This window comes from Pecten maximus, chromosome 9 (genome assembly GCF_902652985.1).
Source record: "Pecten maximus chromosome 9, xPecMax1.1, whole genome shotgun sequence".
NCBI classification, from domain to species: domain Eukaryota; kingdom Metazoa; phylum Mollusca; class Bivalvia; order Pectinida; family Pectinidae; genus Pecten; species Pecten maximus.
The window spans coordinates 1311503-1332994 of NC_047023.1; the positions used below are offsets into that span (position 1 = coordinate 1311503).

The 21492-nt window shown below is 40.4% G+C and overlaps 1 protein-coding gene across 2 annotated transcripts in view; it reads left to right on the forward strand.

The window, feature by feature from the left end:
* The window catches only part of LOC117334989 (epoxide hydrolase 4-like), a 30891-nt gene extending 10221 nt beyond the window's left edge, over positions 1-20670 (forward strand). The window contains exons 3-6 of one of the 2 annotated variants that reach the window (XM_033894874.1): positions 8765-8877; positions 12468-12636; positions 13211-13374; positions 15566-18767. In XM_033894874.1, the coding sequence (XP_033750765.1) occupies positions 8765-8877; positions 12468-12636; positions 13211-13374; positions 15566-15834 (715 nt within the window). In that variant the 3' untranslated portion in view covers positions 15835-18767. Of the gene's footprint in view, positions 1-8764; positions 8878-12467; positions 12637-13210; positions 13375-15565 lie in introns of both variants that reach the window. The other variant, XM_033894873.1, reaches the window with a different exon arrangement.
* The last annotated feature ends 822 nt before the right edge of the window (positions 20671-21492 follow it).

The window sequence follows — 21492 nt, forward strand, 5'->3', positions numbered from 1 at the left end:
GTGTAGAAATCCCAGGTGTTGTGTTACCCTGTGTAGAAATCCCAAGTGTTGTGTTACCCTGTGTAGAAATCCCAAGTGATGTGTTACCCTGTGTAGAAATCCCAGATGTTGTGTTATCCTGTGTATAAATCCCAAATGTTGTGTTGCCCTGTGTATAAATCCCAGGTGTTGTGTTACCCTGTGTAGAAATCCCAAGTGTTGTGTTACCTTGTGTAGAAATCCCAGGTGTTGTGTTACCCTGTGTAGAAATCCCAGGTGTTGTGTTACCCTGTGTAGAAATCCCAAATGTTGTGTTACCCTGTGTAGAAATCCCAGGTGTTGTGTTACCCTGTGTAGAAATCCCAAGTGTTGTGTTACCTTGTGTAGAAATCCCAGGTGTTGTGTTACCCTGTGTAGAAATCCCAGGTGTTGTGTTACCCTGTGTATAAATCCCAGGTGTTGTGTTACCCTGTGTAGAAATCCCAAGTGTTGTGTTACCTTGTGTAGAAATCCCAGGTGTTGTGTTACCCTGTGTAGAAATCCCAGGTGATGTGTTACCCTGTGTGGAAATCCCAGGTGTTGTGTTACCCTAAGTAGAAATCCCAGGTGTTGTGTTACCCTGTGTAGAAATCCCAAATGTTGTGTTACCCTGTGTAGAAATCCCAGGTGTTGTGTTACCCTGTGTATAAATCCCAAGTGTTGTGTTACCTTGTGTAGAAATCCCAAGTGATGTGTTACCCTGTGTGGAAATCCCAGGTGTTGTGTTACCCTGTGTAGAAATCCCAGATGTTGTGTTAGCCTGTGTAGAAATCCCAGGTGTTGTGTTACCCTGTGTAGAAATCCCAGGTGTTGTGTTACCCTGTGTAGAAATCCCAAATGTTGTGTTACCCTGTGTAGAAATCCCAGGTGTTGTGTTACCCTGTGTAGAAATCCCAAGTGTTGTGTTACCCTGTGTAGAAATCCCAAGTGATGTGTTACCTTGTGTAGAAATCCCAAGTTATGTGTTACCCTGTGTAGAAATCCCAAGTGATGTGTTACCTTGTGTAGAAATCCCAGATAATGTGTTACCCTGTGTAGAAATCCAAGTGGTGTTACCTGTGTATAAATCCCAGGTGTTGTGTTACCCTGTGTAGAAATCCCAAGTGTTGTGTTACCTTGTGTAGAAATCCCAGGTGTTGTGTTACCCTGTGTAGAAATCCCAGGTGATGTGTTACCCTGTGTGGAAATCCCAGGTGTTGTGTTACCCTAAGTAGAAATCCCAGGTGTTGTGTTACCCTGTGTAGAAATCCCAAATGTTGTGTTACCCTGTGTAGAAATCCCAGGTGTTGTGTTACCCTGTGTAGAAATCCCAAGTGATGTGTTACCCTGTGTAGAAATCCCAAGTGATGTGTTACCCTGTGTAGAAATCCCAGGTGTTGTGTTACCCTGTGTAGAAATCCCAGGTGTTGTGTTACCCTGTGTAGAAATCCCAGATGTTGTGTTAGCCTGTGTAGAAATCCCAGGTGTTGTGTTACCCTGTGTAGAAATCCCAGATGTTGTGTTAGCCTGTGTAGAAATCCCAGGTGTTGTGTTACCCTGTGTAGAAATCCCAGGTGTTGTGTTACCCTGTGTAGAAATCCCAAATGTTGTGTTACCCTGTGTAGAAATCCCAGGTGTTGTGTTACCCTGTGTAGAAATCCCAAGTGTTGTGTTACCCTGTGTAGAAATCCCAAGTGATGTGTTACCTTGTGTAGAAATCCCAAGTTATGTGTTACCCTGTGTAGAAATCCCAAGTGATGTGTTACCTTGTGTAGAAATCCCAGATAATGTGTTACCCTGTGTAGAAATCCAAGTGGTGTTACCTGTGTAGAAATCCCAAGTGTTGTGTTACCCTGTGTAGAAATCCCAAGTGATGTGTTACCTTGTGTAGAAATCCCAGATGTTGTGTTACCCTGTGTAGAAATCCCAGGTGTTGTGTTACCCTGTGTATAAATCCCAGGTGTTGTGTTACCCTGTGTAGAAATCCCAGATGTTGTGTTAGCCTGTGTAGAAATCCCAGGTGTTGTGTTACCCTGTGTAGAAATCCCAAGTGATGTGTTACCCTGTGTGGAAATCCCAGGTGTTGTGTTACCCTGTGTGGAAATCCCAGGTGTTGTGTTACCCTGTGTGGAAATCCCAAGTGTTGTGTTACCCTGTGTGGAAATCCCAAGTGATGTGTTACCCTGTGTGGAAATCCCAAGTGATGTGTTACCCTGTGTAGAAATCCCAGGTGTTGTGTTACCCTGTGTAGAAATCCCAAGTGATATGTTACCCTGTGTAGAAATCCCAAGTGTTGTGTTACCCTGTGTAGAAATCCCAGGTGTTGTGTTACCCTGTGTAGAAATCCCAGGTGTTGTGTTACCCTGTGTAGAAATCCCAGGTGTTGTGTTACCCTGTGTAGAAATCCCAGGTGTTGTGTTACCCTGTGTAGAAATCCCAAGTGTTGTGTTACCCTGTGTAGAAATCCCAGGTGTTGTGTTACCCTGTGTAGAAATCCCAGGTGTTGTGTTACCATGTGTAGAAATCCAGGTGGTGTTACCTGTGTAGAAATCCCAGGTGTTGTGTTACCCTGTGTAGAAATCCCAGGTGATGTGTTACCCTGTGTAGAAATCCAGGTGGTGTTACCTGTGTAGAAATCCCAGGTGTTGTGTTACCCTGTGTAGAAATCCCAAGTTATGTGTTACCCTGTGTAGAAATCCCAAGTGATGTGTTACCCTGTGTAGAAATCCCAAGTGATATGTTACCCCTGTTTAAGTGTTACCCTTTTTAAACCTTGAATTACAAAGACGTTAGTGATCCAAAGATGTTGACCAATCCGTGTTCTTATGGCTTGCAAAGTTTAAAATCTGATTAAAATGATGAATAATGAATGTAACATATAATGAAGATGCCAGCAAGAATATATAGAGATATCGAACATCATCAACAGGAAGGATTTGTCATCCTACATCAGAGGCTGTAGTCTAAGTACCACTGATTCTATAAACAGCAGTCCTTAGAGAGATGCACTTTTAGGCTGTTACACTGTTATCCCAGTTCTATTGATTGGTACAGACACAGGAAACATTAAACAGACTAATCACAGCTTGAGTGGCTATAGAATAACATAGTGGTTTGGAGAATTGTAGGGGAGGGGGGGTGTAGTTGGGTGTAGTTGTAAGGATTTGGAGGGGAGGGGGTGTAGTTGTATAGATTTGGAGGGGAGGGGGTGTAGTCATATAGATTTGGAGGGGAGGGGTGTAGTTGTATAGATTTGGAGGGGAGGGGGTGTAGTCATATAGATTTGGAGGGGAGGGGTGTAGTTGTATAGATTTGGAGGGGAGGGGGTGTAGTTGTATAGATTTGGAGGGGAGGGGGTGTAGTCGTATAGATTTGGAGGGGAGGGGGTGTAGTTGTATAGATTTGGAGGGGAGGGGGTTGGAGTTGTATAGATTTGGAGGGGAGGGGTGTAGTCGTATAGATTTGGAGGGGAGGGGGTGTAGTTGTATAGATTTGGAGGGGAGGGGGTGTAGTCATATAGATTTGGAGGGAGGGGTGGTGGGGGGGTATAGATTTGGAGGGAGGGGGTGTAGTTTGTATAGATTTGGGGGGGAGGGGGTGTAGTCGTATAGATATTGAGGGGAGGGGGTGTAGTCGTATAGATTTTGAGGGGAGGGGGTGTAGTCGTATAGATTTTGAGGGCAGGGGTTGTAGTTGTATAGATTTGGAGGTGAGGGGGTGTAGTCATAGATTTGGTGGGGAGGGGGTGTAGTCGTATAGATTAGGAGGGGAGGGGGTGTAGTCATAGATTTGGTGGGGAGGGGGTGTAGTCGTATAGATTTAGGAGGGGAGGGGGTGTAGTCATATAGATTTGGAGGGAAGGGGGTGTAGTCATATAGATTAGGAGGGGAGGGGTTGTAGTTGTATAGATTTGGAGGTGAGGGGGTGTAGTCATAGATTTGGAGGGGAGGGGGTGTAGTCGTATAGATTTGAGGGGAGGGGGTGTGATCGTATAGATTTGGAGGGGAGGGGTTGTAGTTGTATGGATTTGGTGGGGAGGGGGTGTAGTTGTATGGATTTGGAGGTGAGGGAGTGTAGTCATAGATTTGGAGGGGAGGGGTGTAGTTGTATAGATTTGGAGGGGAGGGGTTGTGATCATATAGATTTGGAGGGGAGGGGTTGTAGTTGTATGGATTTGGTGGGGAGGGGGTGTAGTTGTATAGATTTGGAGGGGAGGGGGTGTAGTTGTATAGATTTGGAGGAGAGGGGGTGTAGTTGTATAGATTTGGAGGTGAGGGGGTGTAGTCGTATACATATTGAGGGGAGGGGGTGTAGTCGTATAGATTTGGAGGGGAGGGGTTGTAGTTGTATAGATTTGGAGGTGAGGGGGTGTAGTCATAGATTTGGAGGGGAGGGGTGTAGTCGTATAGATTTGGAGGTGAGGGGGTGTAGTCATAGATTTTGAGGGCAGGGGTTGTAGTTGTATAGATTTGGAGGTGAGGGGGTGTAGTCATAGATTTTGAGGGCAGGGGTTGTAGTTGTATAGATTTGGAGGTGAGGGGGTGTAGTCATAGATTTTGAGGGCAGGGGTTGTAGTTGTATAGATTTGGAGGTGAGGGGGTGTAGTCATAGATTTGGAGGGGAGGGGGGTAGTCGTATAGATTAGGAGGGGAGGGGGTGTAGTCATATGGATTTGGAGGGGAGGGGGTGTAGTCATATAGATTAGGAGGGGAGGGGGTTGTAGTTGTATAGATTTGGAGGTGAGGGGGTGTAGTCATAGATTTGGAGGGGAGGGGGTGTAGTCATATAGATTAGGAGGGGAGGGGGTGTAGTCGTATAGATTTTGAGGGGAGGGGGTGTGATCGTATAGATTTGGAGGGGAGGGGTTGTAGTTGTATGAATTTGGTGGGGAGGGGGTGTAGTTGTATAGATTTGGAGGGAGGGAGTGTAGTCATAGATTTGGAGGGGAGGGGTGTAGTTGTATAGATTTGGTGGGGAGGGGTTGTGATCATATAGATTTGGAGGGGAGGGGTTGTAGTTGTATGGATTTGGTGGGGAGGGGGTGTAGTTGTATAGATTAGGAGGGGAGGGGGTGTAGTTGTATAGATTTGGAGGGGAGGGGGTGTAGTTGTATAGATTTGGAGGGGAGGGGGTGTAGTCGTATACATATTGAGGGGAGGGGGTGTAGTCGTATAGATTTGGAGGGGAGGGGGTGTAGTCGTATAGATTTTGAGGGCAGGGGTTGTAGTTGTATAGATTTGGAGGTGAGGGGGTGTAGTCATAGATTTGGAGGGGAGGGGTGTAGTCGTATAGATTAGGAGGGGAGGGGGTGTAGTCATATGGATTTGGAGGGGAGGGGGTGTAGTCGTATAGATTAGGAGGGGAGGGGTTGTAGTTGTATAGATTTGGAGGTGAGGGGGTGTAGTCATAGATTTGGAGGGGAGGGGGTGTAGTCATATAGATTAGGAGGGGGAGGGGGTGTAGTCGTATAGATTAGGAGGGGAGGGGGTGTAGTCGTATAGATTTGGAGGGGAGGGAGTGTAGTCATAGATTAGGAGGGGAGGGGGTGTAGTCGTATAGATTTGGAGGTGAGGGGGTGTAGTCATAGATTAGGAGGGGAGGGGGTGTAGTCGTATAGATTTGGAGGGGAGGGAGTGTAGTCATAGATTTGGAGGGGAGGGGTTGTAGTTGTATAGATTTGGAGGGGAGGGGTTGTAGTTGTATAGATTTGGAGGGGAGGGGTTGTAGTTGTATAGATTTGGAGGGGAGGGGTGTAGTTGTAAGGATTTGGGGGGGGGGGGGGTTAGAATTGGGACGGAGTTATGTCATCTATCACTCACTCCCTTCCATCAGTCTACACCCCACACCCCTAATGTTGGTATACTAAGATAGATAAACTGTCTACCTTTGGTATACTAAGATATACACAGACAACCCGCATACCTGATAACAAATCTGGTCCTCCTTACATATGTATACTTAGATAAATTATAGTGTGAGGTACAAGTGGCTGGTCCAAGGTTGTGTTGAGGGGGACAAAGCTATATATAAAGCTGTATCATCACTTCTCCGTATCAGCACTTGTTTATATTATAAGTACATGTCCTTAGGGAGAGGTATTTCCTTTATAACATAAGTACATTGTAGGCGTTACAACCGTTTTAGTTTGTATACATCCAGGTAATTTTGATGAATAGGGACGAAAAAAAATCTCAACAGATTAATTCATATTGCTACACTTTCAAATGTGAAAATTTGAAATCAATCTACACTACATATTTGTCAGGCCATATCCCACTGTTCAGTTTCCACACTTCATCTCAGTTTCATTGGGCTTCTCCACAGAAAAGGCTTGCATTTCAGGTCTGAGGTCAAAGGTGAAGGTCAAGGTTTCTCCACAGAAAAAGGCTTGCATTTCATGTCTGAGGTCAAAGCTCAAGGTTTCTCCACAGAAAAAGGCTTGCATTTCAGGTCTGAGGTCAAAGGTGAAGGTCAAGGTTTCTCCACAGAAAAAGGCTTGTATTTCATGTCTGAGGTCAAAGGTCAAGGTTTCTACACAGAAAAAGGCTTGCATTTCAGGTCTGAGGTCAAAGGTTAAGGTCAAGGTCACTTACTATGGTCCCTATTACTGTTTACACAGACTGATGCTTCTGTTCAGTGATTATTGACATATGCAGTTATAGATATAGTTACCCCAGTCTCTGGAATCTTAAATTTGCATAAAAGAATAAGGTTCAAAATATTTAATGTCTTTGATATGTCTGATCCCGCTTTCAAACTAGGGGGAGATAACTGTGTTAAAAGGCAGCTGGATAATTCTTTTTCAAAAGCTTGGGGACTGGAAGTCGGCATTAATTAGACAAAAGTCTTTGTAAAGAATTGCCCAGCTGAATTCTAACACTAGCTTACCTCCCCTTAGTTTAAGACTTGGGACCAGACAGATTTCTATGATAGATTAAAAATTTTTAATTTTCTAGAATGGGACGTCTAGTAGCCAGCGTAACACTGAGCCACAAGTCAGGATTTTATAGACCAGTTTATGCTCAACTTTTCCGAATTCCTTAGCCCCAGTACCACAGACCCAACTAAGTTTCCATGATCAGTTTTGTACTCTGAATTATCTTTGTATCATTACCGTATTTATCCAAGAACAAGCCCAGGAGGCAAACACAACAATTTTCACCTAAAGTAGGCTGTTTTTTAGGGCAATTAAAATTTAATGACCTTTGCAAATATTTAACTGAGCTGATCATATGGTTAGATATGGTACCAGGCATGGGTTTATGGATGAATAAATACGGTAAATTCTCTTATCTACCTAGAAAACTCTCAACTGACAACATCAACATAAAGTGTTGTCCCATATTTACAGCCACGTTATAATAGTACTGTAGTAGTTGAGTGTGTCTGTGGTCCCAGTGGGCTCGGGTTGAGGTTGCTTGATGATTTCGTTTTTTTACAGCTATCTTTATCTGCCCCCTCAGTTATACCCTAATTCTGGTAAGAGTAAATCTCTGAATGTTTGGTTCTTATCTGTGAACTAACACAAATATCTTGGCAAGCACAAGTTAATATCAACAGTTAAAATCCCACAAACATACAACTAAACTCTCTGACCTGCTGAACTTGGTTTCACCAGCTTTCACAGTTCAGGTGAAGTACATGGACCAAACAGCTGTTTGCCATGATGCCACTTACCATACTCATGAATACTGGGGTATTGTATACGCAGCATTTTCATTAAATCATCAGGATTGAAGTTTATGTTGTGGGTTGTACTTTGTGGTCATGAATTTATTGTCTGATGTCAGAACTCGGTTATTTTATTTTTTTATCAACTTGCATCATGAAACATACTGAACTTGTTTTGTTTACATACTTATCGATTTTGTTTACATACTTATCGATTTTCATCAGAACATAACATGGCAGGCAGCAATATTGGATTTTGACAATAGTAGATTGATACTACTAGTCCTCAGAAGGTGCTAAAGGGATCTTTCTCAAATTTCATATGTAGGTCCCACTTGGTTCCTGGCTTTGCATATTGTCTCAGTGTATTTATAGAACAGTGGTGATGTATTGTCTCGATGGTATTATCTCAGAGTATTTATAGAATAGTGGTGATGTATTGTCCCGATGGTATTGTCTCAGTGTATTTATAGAACAGATTGTCTCAGTGTATTTATAGAATAGTGGTGACGTATTGTCTCGATGGTATTGTCTTGGTGTATTTATAGAATAGTGGTGATGTATTGTCTCGATGGTATTGTCTCAGTGTATTTATAGAACAGTGGTGATGTATTGTCCCGATGGTATTGTCTCAGTGTATTTATAGAACAGAGCTGATGTTATTCTCTCAATGGTATTGTCTCAGTGTATTTATAGAACAGATTGTCTCAGTGTATTTATAGAACAGTGGTGAGGTATTGTCTCAATGGTATTGTCTCAGTGTATTTATAGAACAGAGCTGATGTTATTCTCTCAATGGTATTGTCTCAGTGTATTTATAGAACAGTGGTGAGGTATTGTCTCGCTGGTAATGTCTCAGTGTATTTATAGAACAATGCTGATGGTATTGTCTCCATGGTAATGTCTCAGTGTATTTATAGAACAGATTGTCTCAGTGTATTTATAGAACAGTGCTGATGGTATTGTCTCCATGGTAATGTCTCAGTGTATTTATAGAACAGTGCTGATGTTATTGTCTCAGTGGTATTGTCTCAGTGTATTTATAGAACAATGGTGATGTTGTAATCTCATCGTTATTGTATAAATATATTTTCAGGGTTGTGGCCATCGACCAAAGAGGTTACGCCGAATCAGAAAAACCAAATGGCTACAACAGCTACACAACAGAAAAGCTTGTTGGTGACATAAAACAACTCATTCCAGCTCTTGGTAAGTATAAATTCTACAAGCCAGAGTACTGTTCTTCCCTCTGCAATGATACGTATAACACATGTATCCAATGTGTCCAGACTTTTAACTTAATGAATGTAAGAACAAAATTTTATTTTCTTAAAAGAGGTAAGTTATTAGAGTTATGACTTTGTTAAAAGGAGTCGTCCTTGGCTTTCCTGTGTTGTAATGAAGAAAACATTTGTGTTGTGGTGAAGTAAATAATCTACAATGTTTGATAAAGTGTAAATATTTTGGAATGATGGTACAAGTTATTCTTAGCCTTCATTCCCACTTCTGATACTCTTCTGTTATTCTAAATCTTGCTTTCTGAAATTGGTTTTATTGAAGCTAGTTCAAACCGTGTCAAACTCATCTGAGTTGTGAGGACACAAAACTTTCTAGTCTATAATGACAACATAATTATGGTACATCAAATTTCAGCATCATAATTTTTGAGCATTTACAACACAGGGTGATGGAGGGAATGGTTGCAGAATTACTCACATAATTTATCTGTAAACATGTTGAGTTTTGTGTAGAATTCAGTGGGAGTATTGGGTTCTGTGTACCTATTACCCTGAACCTTAACAACATACCTTGGCAGTACAGACAGAGATTTTTGTTCCTGAATCCCTTTTAGATGTTATGTTGTGATTTAACATCACTGCTCCAGTGGCTGACAGAGTAATACCAGATGTTGGGATGGACACTTAATGTCGATATATACACAGCATTTGAAGAAATAATTTTATTCTTTTAGGGTAAATTTTGGCAGCCATGCTTAGATAATCATGAAACAACTGAATAGAAACTAATTGTTTAGGAGACAGTCATCAATGAAACTTTTACTTGGGAATGAACAAATGATAATGGAATGTCTATCTTACTGATTATAAATCTGGTGTGTACTGATACACTAGTGTCACTAATGAACTTTGGTGTTGCAATTGAAATAGTATTTTCTCTACATGTGTGTATGTAAAAAAAAAATGTCATTCTGAAAGTAACAAACAATTTTTTTGAATCTAAATAAATCATAAGTTGTCAGAAAACAATGAGTGGATTGAAATTCCAAATTAATTTTTTAAAAATAGGTCAAATGTCATAGTAAAGGTCAGCAGGTCTACAAAAATAGTAACAATGTAAAGGTCTCGTCACAAAGAACGCAAATGTCAAATAGGAAGGCTGTATACGTATCCTCATTAGTATTGACACACCACTGTTTTATAAATACTTTAACCTAGCTGTTTATTGACACTGACGACCGCACTGACACCGCCACCGCCACTCGCCACTGTGTTATCTGTTGTGGGACATCAGAGCTGTTTATCTTATATCTGATATCTGTTGTAGAACATCAGAGCTGTGTATCTTATATCTGATATCTGTTGTAGGACATCAGAGCTGTGTATCTGATATCTGTGATATCTGTTGTAGGACATCAGAGCTGTGTATCTTATATCTGTTGTAGGACATCAGAGCTGTGTATCTGATATCTGATATCTGTTGTAGGACATCAGAGCTGTGTATCTGATATCTGTGATATCTGTTGTAGGACATCAGAGCTGTGTATCTGATATCTTATATCTGTTGTAGGACATCAGAGCTGTGTATCTGATATCTGTGATATCTGTTGTAGGACATCAGAGCTGTGTATCTGATATCTGTGATATCTGTTGTAGGAAATCAGAGCTGTGTATCTGATATCTGTGATATCTGTTGTAGGACATCAGAGCTGTGTATCTGATATCTGTGATATCTGTTGTAGGACATCAGAGCTGTGTATCTGATATCTGTGATATCTGTTGTAGGACATCAGAGCTGTGTATCTGATATCTGTGATATCTGTTGTAGGACATCAGGGCTGTGTATCTGATATCTGTTGTAGGACATCAGAGCTGTGTATCTTATATCTGTTGTAGGACATCAGAGCTGTGTATCTGATATCTGTGATATCTGTTGTAGGACATCAGAGCTGTGTATCTGATATCTGATATCTGTTGTAGGACATCAGAGCTGTGTATCTGATATATGTGATATCTGTTGTAGGACATCAGAGCTGTGTATCTGATATCTGTGATATCTGTTGTAGGACATCAGAGCTATGTATCTGATATCTGTGTTATCTGTTGTAGGACATCAGAGCTGTGTATCTGATATCTAAGATATCTGTTGTAGGACATCAGAGCTGTGTATCTGATATATGTGATATCTGTTGTAGGACATCAGAGCTGTGTATCTGATATCTGTGATATCTGTTGTAGGACATCAGAGCTGTGTATCTTATATCTGTGATATCTGTTGTAGGACATCAGAGCTGTGTATCTGATATCTGTGTTATCTGTTGTAGGACATCAGAGCTGTTTATCTGATATCTGTTGTAGGACATCAGAGCTGTGTATCTGATATCTGTGATATCTGTTGTAGGACATCAGAGCTGTGTATCTGATATCTGTGATATCTGTTGTAGGACATCAGAGCTGTGTATCTGATATCTGTTGTAGGACATCAGAGCTGTGTATCTGATATCTGTGATATCTGTTGTAGGACATCAGAGCTGTGTATCTGATATCTGTGATATCTGTTGTAGGACATCAGAGCTGTGTATCTAATATCTGTGATATCTGTTGTAGGACATCAGAGCTGTGTATCTGATATCTGTTTGTAGGACATCAGAGCTGTGTATCTGATATCTGTGATATCTGTTGTAGGACATCAGAGCTGTGTATCTAATATCTGTGATATCTGTTGTAGGACATCAGAGCTGTGTATCTAATATCTGTGATATCTGTTGTAGGACATCAGAGCTGTGTATCTGATATCTAAGATATCTGTTGTAGGACATCAGAGCTGTGTATCTGATATCTGTGATATCTGTTGTAGGACATCAGAGCTGTGTATCTGATATCTGTGATATCTGTTGTAGGACATCAGAGCTGTGTATCTGATATCTGTTGTAGGACATCAGAGCTGTGTATCTGATATCTGTGATATCTGTTGTAGGACATCAGAGCTGTGTATCTGATATCTGTGATATCTGTTGTAGGACATCAGAGCTGTGTATCTGATATCTGTTGTAGGACATCAGAGCTGTGTATCTGATATCTGTGATATCTGTTGTAGGATATCAGAGCTGTGTATCTGATATCTGTGATATCTGTTGTAGGACATCAGAGCTGTGTATCTGATATCTGTGATATCTGTTGTAGGATATCAGAGCTGTGTATCTGATATCTGTGATATCTGTTGTAGGACATCAGGGCTGTGTATCTGATATCTGTGATATCTGTTGTAGGACATCAGAGCTGTGTATCTGATATCTGTGATATCTGTTGTAGGACATCAGAGCTGTGTATCTGATATCTGTTGTAGGACATCAGAGCTGTATATCTGATATCTGTGATATCTGTTGTAGGACATCAGAGCTGTGTATCTGATATCTGTGCTATCTGTTGTAGGACATCAGAGCTATGTATCTGATATCTGTGATATCTGTTGTAGGACATCGGAGCGGTGTATCTGATATCTGTGATATCTGTTGTAGGACATCGGAGCGGTGTATCTGATATATGTGATATCTGTTGTAGGACATCGGAGCGGTGTTATTGTCGGCCATGACTGGGGTGGTGCCATTGCGTGGGCATTCGCTATGAAACATCAGGATATGGTAGATAAGCTGATTGTCCTGAACTGCCCACATCCATCCACCTTCCGGGCCTACCTCAGGAAAAGCTTCGCACAGTTTAAGAAATCATGGTTTGTTGTTTGTTAACTTGACACACCTTAACAGTCTACAGACACTAACCGTTGTCTTTGAAAGTGTGTCAGTAAAAATAACATTGTTATGAAGTAGGTTGAGCTGAGAAAGATTATCTCATAAATTTTAGAAGTAAATCTGTGTCCACTGGAGTCTGAGTGTGTCGTCATTCACTCTTAAACAATCCTCATTATATCTCAATTTCCTAAGAAATGTTACTCTAGAATCCTCAAATTTCATTTGTATACATGTGTAGGTTTCTCTTTGTCCGTGTTTAAGTTTAGAGGCTGATGAATCAAACAAAATGCCTGAAAGGCAGCCATCTTTGATGTTAACAGTTGAACTTGTAATCCCTATTTCTCAGAAAGGACTATTTTGATCTTTATTAAATTTCATATGTATCTTTCTCTTTGTTCCATGTAGTGAATGCTTAATTTTGAGATTGATCATAAAATAAATTGAAAGTTTGTTGATGTGATTTCTCCGAGGTAGTGTAATCACCTTCCACGTATACGTTCCTAATCATGCCTAGATGTTTGATACTGATTGATCTTTAATAATTTACCTTTACAGGTACATGTTTCTTTTCCAAGTGCCCTACCTGCCAGAGTATATGTTGTCCAGGGATGACTTCCGATCAGTCAATGAAATGTTCACTGGCAAGCATGGAGGTGTAAAGGTTGGCACAGTTTCTGAGGAGGATGTTGAAGCATACAAGTATGCCTTCTCTCGTTCAGGTAAGTTATGTATAAATTTCTCTCGTTCAGGTAAGTTATGTATAAATTTCTCTCGTTCAGGTAAGTTGTGTATAAATTTCTCTCGTTCAGGTAAGTTATGTATAAATTTCTCTCGTTCGGGTAAGTTATGTATAAATTTGTCTCGTTCGGGTAAGTTGTGTATAAATTTCTCTCGTTCAGGTAAGTTATGTATAAATATCTCTCGTTCAGGTAAGTTATGTATAAATATCTCTCATTCAGGTAAGTTGTGTATAAATTTCTGTCATTCATGTAAGTTATGTATAAATTTCTTTCATTGGGGTAAGTTTTATATAAATTTCTCTTGTTCAGGTTAAAGTTGTGTATAATTTCTTTATTTGCTCATTTGCTCAATATATTTACGCATTACTAAAAGTAAATTAAAGGTACCTTTTGTGCCAGGCATGAGGTAAAATTAATATCATGGAGAGTAGGAACAAGCAGCTAAGCAATGTTCTGAAACTTCCAAAAATATTCTGTATAACCTTTTGTTTGTTTGTACCTTGAAGTGTGATGAATAAAGATTGTTTCCTGGTGTTGTACAGCATGGTTAATTGTATCATACAACCTTTTGTTTGTACCTTGAAGTGTGATGTATGGTTTTCCTGGTGTTGTACAGCATGGCTGATTGTATCATATAACCTTTTGTTTGTACCTTGAAGTGTGATGTATGGTTTTCCTGGTGTTGTACAGCATGGCTAATTGTATCATACAACCTTTTGTTTGTACCTTGAAGTGTGATGTATGGTTTTCCTGGTGTTGTACAGCATGACTAATTGTATCATACAACCTTTTGTTTGTACCTTGAAGTGTGATGTATGGTTTTCCTGGTGTTGTACAGCATGGCTAATTGTATCAACTGAGAAAGGTTTGTGTGTTGTCTTATGTTCCCTTTGGCTATTGAAACTGAAACTCAGTTATAGTTTTTCCTTATCAAAAGTTCTGACGTTGAGTTACTTGGTATTGGTTTCTGGGGGTGAAGGTCCTTTGGTTTGTTTTTGTTTAACGTCCTATTAACAGCCAGGGTCATTTAAGGACGTGCCAGGTTTTAGAGGTGGAGGAAAGCCGAGAAAAACCACCGGCCTACGGTCAGTACCTGGCAACTGCCCCACGTAGGTTTCGAACTCGCAACCCAGAGGTGGAGGGCTAGTGTTAAAGTGTCGGGACACCTTAACCACTCGGCCACCGCGGGTGAAGGTCCAACATCATGGTCATTTGTTAATGTAAATAGAAAAGTTTAGTTGTTCTTTGAAGGCTAAATGAACTCAGGCGGCTTATCACAATTCTGCCTTCATTATAGGTTTTTCTTAGGATTGCTTTTCAGGTTTTAAAGTCAAAGGTGAAGGTCACATTTATTGGTTTCCTCACAATAAATTGAGATCCCTTAGGCCATATCAACTCAACTTTATTTGTGCTCCCTCACTGAGAAGAGCTTTATTTGTGCTCCCTCACTGAGAAGAGCTTTATTTGTGCTCCCTCACTGAGAAGAGCTTTAATGTCGTGATCACAGTTTAACATGCCTGGGCAAATTCAGCTATATAATACAGTCAGCTTCCCCACTGAAAATGCATGCTTTGGATTGCTTATTATGCTTGAAGTTGAAAGATCAAGGTTTTCCTTGCATGGACAAATTCAGATTTGATGTACATACGCTCAGCTCCTTCAATGTAAATTACTTGAAGGTCAAAGGTCAAGGCTTTTCCCTGCGTGGACAAATTCAGATTTGATACAGCCAGCTTCCTTACTGAAAATTGCTTACTTGAAATAAAAAAGGTCAAAAATCAAGGTCATTGTCCACATACAATAATATAAGATATAACCCTTAGTATGTGATATGTAGCCCTAAAATCAGATATCACTGCAAATAACTGTTCTAGAATTTTTTATGTAAATGGTAAATAAAAAAATTCTAGTATCATTCATTTAACTGTTCAAGTTTCTTTAGGCCATATGTAGAATTGAGCATGACTACCAGTTATATCTTTGTAATATTAGCCGACCTTTACTACTCCTGGGAAAGTATCTCTGAGCATGACTTCCAATTATATCTTTGTAATATTAGCCGACCTATGACTTCTAGAAAGTATCCCTGCATGGAAACACCTAAAGATTCCGCTATTTATAGCATCAAATAAACGAGACATGTGACACCTTTGTGTTCTACCTGTTACAGGTGGTCTGACTGGGCCGTTGAACTTCTATCGGTCAGCCATGAAAAACTCTAGTATTTTTGAAACAAAAGTCCCGAAGATTCAGAAGCCCACATTGATTGTGTGGGGCTGTAAAGATTTAGCCCTGTCTGAAGAGCTCCCGCCAATGGCGAAGGATTACGTCACAAACCTGACCATCAAGTATATCCAGGACGCCAGTCACTGGGTACAGATGGACACACCCGATATTGTCAATGAACACATGCGCGAATTCCTCGAGGAAATAAATTAACGGCAAATACATGGGGAACATGTACCTTCAAGTTTGAGGAATGCAAGCAACTAGATTTTGAATGATGAAATTTTTTCTCTTTGGTGATGTTCACATATCAAATATGAAAGGTTGACGAACCTGACATATGACATCAGTGTAGAACCTAACATGACATCAGTGAAGAATCTGACATGGCATCAGTGTAGAACCTGACATATGACATCAGTGTAGAACCTGACATATGACATCAGTCAAGAACCTGACATATGACATCAGTGTAGTACCTAACATGACATCAGTGTAGTACCTAACATGACATCAGTGTAGTACCTAACATGACATCAGTGTAGTACCTAACATGACATCAGTGTAGTACCTAACATGACATCAGTGTAGTACCTAACATGACATCAATGTAGTACCTAACATATGACATCAGTGAAGAATCTGTCATGACATCAGTGAGGAACCTGAAATATGACATCAGTGAAGAACCTAACATGACATCAGTGAAGAACCTGACATATGACATCAGTGAAGAACCTGACATGACATCAGTGAAGAATCTGTCATGACATCAGTGAGGAACCTGAAATATGACATCAGTGAGGAACCTGAAATATGACATCAGTGAGGAACCTGAAATATGACATCAGTGAAGAACCTGAAATATGACATATGTGTAGAACCTGACATGACATCAGTGAGGAACCTGAAATATGACATCAGTGAAGAACCTGAAATATGACATCAGTGTAGAATCTGTCATGACATCAGTGAGGAACCTGAAATATGACATCAGTGAAGAACCTGAAATATGACATCAGTGTAGAACCTGACATGACATCAGTGAAGAATCTGTCATGACATCAGTGAGGAACCTGAAATATGACATCAGTGAAGAACCTGACATATGACATCAGTGAAGAATCTGAAATATGACATCAGTGTAGAACCTAACATGACATCAGTGTAGAACCTGACATGACATCAGAGAAGAATCTGTCATGACATCAGTGAGGAACCTGAAATATGACATCAGTGAAGAATCTGAAATATGACATCAGTGTAGAACCTGACATGACATCAGAGAAGAATCTGTCATGACATCAGTGTAGAACCTGACATGACATCAGTGAAGAATCTGACATGACATCAGTGTAGAACCTGACATATGACATCAGTGTAGAACCTGACATATGACAGCAGTGTAGTACCTAACATGACATCAGTGTAGTACCTAACATGACATCAGTGTAGTACCTAACATGACATCAGTGAAGAATCTGACATGACATCAGTGTAGTACCTAACATGACATCAGTGAGGAACCTGAAATATGACATCAGTGAAGAATCTGACATATGACATCAGTGAAGAACCTAACATGACATCAGTGAAGAATCTGTCATGACATCAGTGAAGAACCTGACATATGACATCGGTGAAGAACCTGACATGACATCGGTGAAGAACCTGACATGACATCAGTGAAGAACCTGACACATGACATCAGTGATTTGTAGCTGGAAGAAACCACTTCCGCGTTATGTGTTGTTAAATATTCTTAGTGTGATTTTTAGTTCACTTGTCCAAAGGGTGCTTATTGCTTTGGGTTACTGTCCATCTGTTTGCTGTTAAGGTTTTTTGGAAACATTTTGTCTATAAACACCGACTAAGGACCTTGTACCAATGGCTGGTTTTCCTCCTTGCCTACATGAACCATTCACATCCCTGTTCATGCGTTTTTAGTTTTGGGTAGCAATCCACATACTTGATGCTACTTACTATACATTTTTTGTTACGTTGGACATGTGCTAGTTGGTCAAGAATTTTGACTTTGATGACATTTAGTAAATAGATTTTACAGCCTTCCGTTTTCAGATAAGTGGGCTATTCAAATTGCCCTTCATCACTGTTTTTTCATTGGTAGTCTGTTTTCAGTGGTCTGTTGTCGGTAGTCTGTCGTCAATGGTCTGTCATAAGCAGTCCATCATCTTTGGTCTGTTGTCGGTAGTCTGTCGTTCATGGCTTTGGTCTGTTGTTGTTAGTCTGTCGTTCATGATCTGTTGTTGGTAGTCTGTCGTTCATGGTATGTTGTCGGTAGTCTGTCGTTCATGGTATGTTGTCGGTAGTCTGACGTTCATGGTATGTTGTCAGTAGTCTGTCGTTCACGGTCTGTTGTCAGTAGTATGTCGTTCACGGTCTGTTGTCAGTAGTCTGACGTTTATGGTCTGTTGGCGGTAGTATGTCCTTCATGGTCTGTTGTCAGTAGTCTGTCGTTCATGGTCTGTTGTCAGTAGTCGGTCGTTCATGGTCTGTTGTCAGTAGTCGGTCGTTCATGGTCTGTTGTCGGTAGTATGTCCTTCATGGTCTGTTATTGGTAGTCTGTCGTTCTTGTTATGTTGTCAGTAGTCTGTCGTTCATGTTATGTTGTCGGTAGTCTGTTGTTCATGGTCTGTTGTCAGTAGTCTGTCGTTCATGGTCTGTTGTCGGTAGTATGTCGTTCATGGTCTGTTGTTGGTAGTATGTCGTTCATGGTCTGTTGTCGGTAGTGTATGTCGTTCATGGTCTGTTGTTGGTAGTCTGTGGTCTGTAGTCAATTTTATCTTTCTCAAATGTCAGATGTTTATTCCCCTTGGTCCCTAGTTGTGCATTCTGATTACTGATTAGAAAAAAGAAGTGGCCATTTGTAAATTATCATGTTTACAATTTGTATTTATAAAGTACTGTCCAGTGTAACTCCTTAACTTGTCACATTGAAGCTGGACCGTCGATCAATTTTGTTTTTAAAACAAAAATATTTGTACTTTCCTTTATAAATATTTATAGGTGGTTTCACCGGGCCATTGAACTTCTATAGGTCAGCCATGAAAAATGAAAAAGCTTTAGCAACAAATGTGCCAAAGATTCAGAAGCCCACATTGATTGTGTGGGGCTGTAAGGATGTAGCCGTATCTGAAGAGCTCCCGGCTCTGGCGAAGGATTACGTCACAAACCTGACCATTAAGTATATCCAGGGCGCCAGTCACTGGGTACAGATGGACACACCCGATATTGTCAATGAACACATGCGCGAATTCCTCGAGGAAATAAATTAACGGCAAATACATGGGGAACATGAACCTTCAAGTTTGAGGAATGCAAGCAACTAGATATTGAATGTTGAAATGTTTTCTCTTTGGTGATGTTCACATATCAAATATGAAAGGTTGACGAACCTGACATATGACATCAGTGTAGAACCTGACATGACATCAGTGAAGAATCTGACATGACATCAGTGTAGAACCTGACATATGACATAAGTGTAGAACCTGACATATGACATCAGTCAAGAACCTGACATATGACATCAGTGTAGAACCTGACATATGACATCAGTGAAGAACCTGACATATGACATCGGTGTAGAACCTAACATGACATCAGTGAAGAATCTGACATGACATCAGTGTAGAACCTGACATATGACATCAGTGTAGAACCTGACATATGACAGCAGTGTAGTACCTAACATGACATCAGTGTAGTACCTTACATGACATCAGTGAAGAACCTGACATGACATCAGTGAAGAACCTGACATGACATCAGTGAAGAACCTGACACATGACATCAGTGCTTTCTAGCTGGAAGAAACCACTTCCGCGTTATGTGTTGTTAAATATTCTTAGTGTGATTTTTAGTTCACTTGTCCAAAGGGTGCTTATTGCTTTGGGTTACTGTCCATCTGTTTGCTGTTAAGGTTTTTTGGAAACATTTTGTCTATAAACACCGACTAAGGACCTTGTACCAATGGTTGGTTTTCCTCCTTGTCTACATGAACCATTCACATCCCTGTTCATGCGTTTTTAGCTTTGGGTAACAATCCACATACTTGATGCTACTTACTATACATTTTTTGTTACGTTGGACATGTGCTAGTTGGTCAAGAACTTTGACTTTGATGACATTTAGTAAATAGATTTTACAGCCTTCCGTTTTCAGATAAGTGGGCTATTCAAATTACCCTTCATCACTGTTTTTTCATTGGTAGTCTGTTTTCAGTGGTCTGTTGTCGGTAGTCTGTCGTCAATGGTCTGTCATAAGCAGTCCATCATCTTTGGTCTGTTGTCGGTAGTCTGTCGTTCATGGCTTTGGTCTGTTGTTGTTAGTCTGTCGTTCATGATCTGTTGTTGGTAGTCTGTCGTTCATGGTATGTTGTCGGTAGTCTGTCGTTCATGGTATGTTGTCGGTAGTCTGACGTTCATGGTATGTTGTCAGTAGTCTGTCGTTCACGGTCTGTTGTCAGTAGTATGTCGTTCACGGTCTGTTGTCAGTAGTCTGACGTTTATGGTCTGTTGTCGGTAGTATGTCCTTCATGGTCTGTTGTTGGTAGTCTGTCGTTCATGTTATGTTGTCGGTAGTCTGTCGTTCATGTTATGTTGTCGGTAGTCTGTCGTTCATGGTCTGTTGTCAGTAGTCTGTCGTTTATGGTCTGTTGTCGGTAGTATGTCGTTCATGGTCTGTTGTTGGTAGTATGTCGTTCATGGTCTGTTGTCGGTAGTGTATGTCGTTCATGGTCTGTTGTTGGTAGTCTGTGGTCTGTAGTCAATTTTATCTTTCTCAAATGTCAGATGTTTATTCCCCTTGGTCCCTAGTTGTGCATTCTGATTACTGATTAGAAAAAAAGAAGTGGCCATTTGTAAATTATCATGTTTACAATTTGTATTTATAAAGTACTGTCCAGTGTAACTCCTTAACTTGTCACATTGAAGCTGGACCGTCGATCAATTTTGTTTTTAAAACAAAAATATTTGTACTTTCCTTTATAAATATTTATAGGTGGTTTCACCGGGCCATTGAACTTCTATAGGTCAGCCATGAAAAATGAAAAAGCTTTAGCAACAAATGTGCCAAAGATTCAGAAGCCCACATTGATTGTGTGGGGCTGTAAGGATGTAGCCCTATCTGAAGAGCTCCCGGCTCTGGCGAAGGATTACGTCACAAACCTGACCATCAAGTATATCCAGGGCGCCAGTCACTGGGTACAGATAGACACGCCCGATATTGTCAACGAGCACATGCGCGAATTCCTCGAGGATATCAATTAACTACAAATACATGGGAAACCTGTAACTTATTAACTTATGAGGAATAGAAAATTCACGACAGAGGTATGGCTTGACAATAAAATAACCAGATTTTGAATGATGAAATGTTTTCTCTAAAATGACATATCCATGTACAAAAGGTTGAAAACACTTACCCATATATTTGAACTGACAGCATTTGATAATCAGTGGTAAAGATTAGCATTATGGGTTGTTAATGAAATTTCTAAATGGTGATTGTTATTGAAATTTCCAACCAGTGATTTTTGGTTCAACTGCCTAAGGGTTTGTGCCTTGAAGCAACTTGTTCATTACCCAGAGACCTAAAGATATAACATTGGACCAGTAACATGCTGGCATGACGTTCATATGAATGACCTTGACCCAATTTCAAGGTCACAGATATATCCTTAGTGATGTGTAGTGATAATAAGTCTGTGATTTCAACTGTATCTCATATTCTAATTCAAAGTGATATGATTAAAGATATTTACAATAGTTTTATATTACTGCTGTGATTTTCATTAGAAATTAGGAAAGTAAAACCAAAGCTACTTTTTTTAAATAAAAAAAATCTCAG